The sequence below is a fragment of the Hemicordylus capensis genome, chromosome 6 (genome assembly GCF_027244095.1).
Source record: "Hemicordylus capensis ecotype Gifberg chromosome 6, rHemCap1.1.pri, whole genome shotgun sequence".
Classification (NCBI taxonomy): domain Eukaryota; kingdom Metazoa; phylum Chordata; class Lepidosauria; order Squamata; family Cordylidae; genus Hemicordylus; species Hemicordylus capensis.
Window position 1 is genome coordinate 32,078,459 of NC_069662.1, and position 6,195 is coordinate 32,084,653.

The 6,195-nt window shown below is 42.7% G+C and overlaps 1 protein-coding gene across 1 annotated transcript; it reads right to left on the reverse strand.

Annotated features, from left to right (window-relative positions):
- Positions 1 to 2,585: 2,585 nt before the first annotated feature.
- On the reverse strand, positions 2,586 to 3,539 carry LOC128331229 (olfactory receptor 10A4-like). The gene has a single exon (XM_053264583.1). The coding sequence runs from the start codon at positions 3,537 to 3,539 to the stop codon at positions 2,586 to 2,588; it is 954 nt and encodes a 317-aa protein (XP_053120558.1).
- Positions 3,540 to 6,195: the final 2,656 nt, after the last annotated feature.

Below are 6,195 nucleotides of genomic sequence, written 5' to 3' on the forward strand. Positions count from 1 at the left end.
CATAGGTCTGGGTTTGTTTTTTTTTGTTTTGTTTTTTAAAGATTATTTGGCTTTGTGACTACTGCAGAGAGGATAACTGATACTCTTTGCAGTAGGCACAAAGCCAAATAAGTTTATAAGCTTTTTTTTTTTTTTTTAACAGACCTAGTTTTACGCCAAGCCTTGTTTGAAATAACAACACTCTAGAGCCATTCACCTAACCTACCAGGTGGGCGGGCAAATCGGCCAACAAAAAAAGGACTTCTTCACACAGCACATAATTAACTTATGAAATTCTCATAATTAACTTATGAAATAGTATTTTTTATGAGCTGCTCTCTGCTGGATCCTTGTCAGCCAATTTATTAACTTATGACAAGCTAGGAAATGCTCAGTTTATCTGGGCTACTCCTGAATAGTGCTACAAACTGTTATATCTGTGAAAAGGGAGGATTTCTTCCCTGAGTGGTTTACCATCTGAAATAGGGTCTGCTTACCAGCTAATGCCTCTCTGTGAAAGGGAGGGGCAGGAACATCATGTTTCAGTTGTTCCTCACCTAACCCCAAGCCATGTTACTAAACTCTCACTCATGCTGAGTGACCAGTTGTGGATCTTGCCAAACTTAGGCAGGGTGAGAAGTTCATAATGGAGATTAGGATTCCATAATCTCCCACTGTTCAGTGCAATCAAAATAATATAGAGGGGTGCTCTCTGTGTTACTCCAAAACTGAACTCACTAGCAACATGATGTGGAGTAAGTTTTCCCCTGTGACCAGTGAAGTCTATAAGGCTAAGATGTTTTCCTATATTCTGTATGGGATTGCAATTCACAGAGCTGCATCTTTCCATTTAAAAAAATGCAATCTTATTTCTTGATGAAAATTTTAGGCTACCCAAAATGTGTTGCTGGAGAGATCTTAAAATTGGGAGCTGGACTACATTTTCTGGCATATTTGCTTAGGAGCATGCTTTATGTTTTTGGATCCCACTTAGTTCTAGAAATTCTGTTTATTCTTTTGCTTATTAAATCTTTGTGTGTTGGACCCATGTATTCTCATTTCAAAAATATTCTTTCACAATATATTTATCTATTTATTTATTGCGTTTATATACTGCCCCATATAAAAACAATCATGGTGCAGTTTTCAAATTAAAATAACAATAACAATCAAAACTTTAAATCATATAAAACACATTAAAATAATCATCAGTAACACTTTAATACATTACGAACTAAAAACCAGATGAAAGAGGTATGTATTCAAAAGCTTCTTTTTAAAGAAAACTATCAGAGATAGGAAGTTCTGATTCCATTTGTGCATGCATTTCAGAGCCCTGGGGCAACCCTAGAATAGGCCTGGTTTGGGGTCACCACCAAATGAGCCAGTGGTAACCATAACCGGACCTCCCCCAAGAAGCTTAATAGTTGGTGGGGTTCATGAAGAAGAAGGCATCCTCTTAAACTCCTTTCTCTGTGTATTTTTTTTCTGCAGCCCAGTTATTTATAATATTGCTAAAGCATAATCATTGATTAAAGAAAGTATTCTGGCTCTAGCTAGAATGCTTGTTGCAACTCTTATTACTGATGATTAGTGGTTTTCCTGGGGGAAAAAAGCTGTATATACAATGTATGTCATACATCCAATGGCATGTATTATGAATAGATTGTAGAATTAAAATCTGAACAACCACCACAGCCATTACCACTTCCATATTACTCAATATTGCCATTTAGACTCCCTCAGTGTTTAGGATCAGTCATGAGCACACCTGCTTCATGCTCCAACTTACCTGGAAATCAGATTGGCTTCCACAACAAGCAGGGACTTCTTATTTAACATTCCAACTTGGGGGCTTTCCCTTCATTTAGTCCCCTTGCATACTGGATGTAAATCAAGACAAATGGCTTCCGTTTATTTTTGGGAGTTATATGTTCTACAGTAGAATTGTTTTTATTTTCCTCCTCTGTCACTGGTCTTTCCGCTTATCTAAATATTGTATACAGAACTTTCATCTTTTAATAATATGTGCTATTTTAACTGCTCTTATCTGACAGGTTTTGTACATCTCATTGGTGACATCAGCTGAATATCAGATAGGTATCTCAAGAAATGGCTGAATGTTATTAGTTTCCTCCCTCACTGCTATAGAATTTTTTTTTTTCATTTCTTCTGTTGTGTCACCTTTTCTGCTGAACATTGTGAGGTTTCTCTCAAAATAGTGGCATTGTATAGTGTAAAGCACAGGAGAACCATGGTTTCGCTAAAAAAACTCCAATTTGAACCTTTGTTTCAGAGTGGAGTATGGGCACTATCAACTCCAGGTCTGGAGCAACAGCATTACACTGGTACCACATCTGAACACTGGCACCCCAGTTCCAGCAAAATGGAAATGGAGTTCAGCGGGGAAGCTCGTCCCTCCTTTCTCACACAATTGGCTGTGCAATCTGTCCTGCTGTGAAAAGAAAGCTCACATAGCCAGCTCTTCCACTTCTCTGCAGTCTCACTGACTGAAGAGAGACGGGTCTCCAGTATGTCCAAATGTGAATGGGAAAGCGGGGGAATGGGGCACAGGACCACAAATCCAATGGACCTGTAGTTCTCCATTATGTCTGAAGATGGCCACTGTATGGCACAAGCCTATAGATTCTATTTCCCAGGGCATTTTTGACGTCCTTGTTTCTAAGGCTGTATACAAAGGGGTTAGCCAGAGGAGGCAAAGTGGTGTACAAAAGAGAGAAATGCTTCTGCATCTCTCGCATTGCTTCAGTATTTGGTAACATATACACAGTCACTAGAGTCCCATAGTAAATGGAAACCACCAGCAAGTGAGAGGAACAGGTGGAAAAGGCCTTTTGCCTCCCTGTAGTGGAGGGGATTTTCAAGATGGTGACTACAATATATACATAGGATGCCAAGGTTAGAAGAAAAGGAAAAAATACAAATAAGGCAGCCACAGACAAACTCATGATTTCCACCAATGTGGAGTCACTGCAAGAGAGGTTTACAATTGGATTAAAGTCACAAAAGTAATGATCTATTACATTGGGGCCACAAAAATCTAATTGCTGTAACATCACTGTGAGTAATATTGAAAATACTGTAAATCCATTGAACCAGGATGCAGCTGCTAACTGAATAAAAGTCTGAGTGTTCATCATTGTTGGATAGTGCAGTGGTTTGCAGATGGCTAGATACCTGTCATAAGACATTGCACAGAGTAGACAGCATTCTGTCACAATGAAGCAAGCACAGAGATACCACTGTGTTAAACAGCTCCTGAAAGAAATGGTTCTGTCCCCAGTCAGGAGAGCTGACAGAATTCTTGGTAATAAATTGGAAGTGTAGCAAGACTCCACGAAGGAGAGGGTCCCCAGGAAGAAGTACATGGGAGTATGAAGGTGTGGCTCAGAGACCACTAGCACAACAATGAGAATATTTGCAGTCATGGTCACAATATAAATGATTAAAAATGCGAGGAAGAGTAACATCTGTAATTTGTGGATGGCTCCAAATCCTAGGAGGATGAATTCTGTAATTTGTGTCTGGTTTCCCAACATCGTGTATGTGAAAATAGTCCTGTTCTAAATAAACAGTAAGATGTTAAGATATTGTAGTAGGGTTGCTGAATTATTTTTAAGCTGCTGATCTGGACATTGTTAACTTTTACTGGAGAGGATTTCCCATATTTCATAAATGAGAGCCAAAATAACACTGTGATATTGCCACCATTATTTCTGAGTTAAAGAGTTCATCTTATGGTGCACTTATGAATTGTCTGGGCTTGTATTATCCCAATTTATCCTCCAATGAGAGAGAGAGAGGCAGACAGACAGACACTCAGTGCAACCCAGACCAGAGGCGTAACTATAGGGGGGCAGGGGGGGCACGTGCCTCGGGCGCCATCTTTTCTGGTCACGTGGGGGGCGCCGCCATGACCAAATTTTTTTTTAAAAATTAATTTTTTGTTAATACAAATGTTTCCTGCCCAGTACAGCAGTGCTGCCGCAGTCAAGGGAGCGTGTCAGTGCCCCCTTCCCCACGAGCGGTCCCTTCCGCGCCGCCTGCGCCCCCCCCCCATTGCTTTGCTGGCGCCTGGCGGCCAGTCAGTGGCCTGGCTTGGCGGCGGCGGGCGCTTGTGAGGAAAAACCTAAGTATAATGTATTATGTTGGGGGGGTGGGGGGCGCGGTGGGGGGGGCGTGATTTCAGTGCTTGCCCCGGGCACCATTTTCCCTAGTTACGCCTCTGACCCAGACTAAAGAAACATGATCACCTCTTTGTTCTTCAGTTGCCTGGGCCATGGAATACATGTCTGTGATTCTTATTTATGTCTGTGAATACATGTCTGTGATTCTATTTCTGGATGGCAGACTGCTGTAGAAGAAAGAGGAGATCATGTTTCCTTACTCTGATCCTTAGTCTAGAATCGGAAATGATTGCACTGATATTTCAATAGTCAGGATATCAGTCATAAATCTTCCAAATAACAATTAATTAACACCATCTTCAAAGATGACAAATACTTCTGCTTCTCTAGATATGTGCAAAGATAAACGATGAATTTTTGCCACATCTCTGTCACAGAAATGTAACTTCACAGAAGGGAAGCAGAGCCAAGATGTTGACTGGTTAACAGCTCAACTCACGAGCTCCTGCACCAACATGGGCTTCCCCCTCATCCTGGGCCTGCTAACCAGGGATCTTGCCTCCCCGCAGAGGGAGGAAAAGATCTTGCAAGAGCCCTGCCAGCACAAATCCTGCCAATGACAGTGGAGGACACATTGGAAAGAAGAAGAAGAAATCAGAATTGATGCCTTCCTCTCCCCTCAGAGGAGGCAGCGGGAGATGCAAATCTTGTTAGGACCAAGAATAGATTTACAGCTCTGGGTACATAAAAACTGTAAAACAAAACAAAACATAAAACCATTATTAAAATGATTAAGACAGTTTGTAAAACCCTGGAAAATCAGGCTGAACCTTTATGGTTTAAAAAGTGTTTTAAAACCCTGGAAGGTCAGGCCTAACAGATAGGTCTTAAGGACTCTCCTGAAGGTCAATAATGAACTCAGATTATGATTTCTGCCGGGACTGCATTCCACAGCCCAGGGGCAGCTAGAGAGAAGGCACGCCTCTGAGTCGCCACCAGACATGTTGGTGGTAACTAAAGATGTACCTCCTCAGATGACCTTAACGTGCAGTGGGGATCATGCAGAAGAAGCCATTTCCCAAGATAACACGGACCTAAGTCATTCAGGGATTTAAAGGTAACCCCTTTAAAGCCTCAATTAACGTCATCCACAGAGAAGGCTGATTTGCCGGCTGACCATCCCATCCAAGATGAACTGCTCCAGCTAAAATGTAAGCTTACTGCAGTTATGCAAAACATAATACCACAGCCAAGATTAAAAGGGGTCTCATGCTTAGCCTCAAACTCCTGAAGTTATCTGGAAATGGAACTGGTTATGTAAATTCAGCTATCACAAACAATCCCAAGACTCTCCAGCCCCTCAACTCCCAAACCAGGCCATGCTTCATACATGCACAGCTGGACCAACCTGATGGAGATAACCGCCCCCCCCCGCGCAAACTGCTACTGAACGTGCACCTTTCGCATGTTTATTCAGAAACTGAAAGTAAAAGCAAAAGTGACAGTGAAAGTGAAAGTGACAAGCCTGGAGGTCTGGCTCTCAGGCTTCCCTCTGCCTCCTCTGGATGCTTCCTGGATTCCAAGGCTCCTGCTCTGCAAGATATGTGCCCCAGAGCGCTCCTGACCCACACTTCAACAGTGTTACTACTCTCCTTGCCCCAGATAGATTGTCTGCACCTTGTATCTCCCGGTCCCTTCCTGCGGTGCCCCCTCATTCGACGGAAGAACTGGTTCACAAAAGCACTTCAATATTCAACTAGAATGAAGGACTGAACCATGTGGGACCTCCCCACCTACATCATATCCTCAGTAAGAGGCACAGAGGCACAGCCCCACCCAAGACCTTGTACCTGTGGAAGTGTCCACCACTTTGCAGGTTCTGGGAACTGCCATATCTTTGGACTGCGACTCTCAGCTCGAGAACATTAGTGAGCTGAGTGCTCAAGGCAGCCTACCCGAGCCAGTGAGCACTCATGTCTTTCCTGCTGACTTCCCTGGTCTGGAACCCAACACAGCAGGTTTCTGTGAAGGAAGTGTTGGACCAATAGAATGCCTCACCAGAGCCTCC

Excerpts from the sequence above, each read along its gene's own strand:
- LOC128331229 (XM_053264583.1), bottom strand. The coding sequence starts at position 3,539 with ATGTTGGGAAACCAGACACAAATTACAGAATTCATCCTCCTAGGATTT.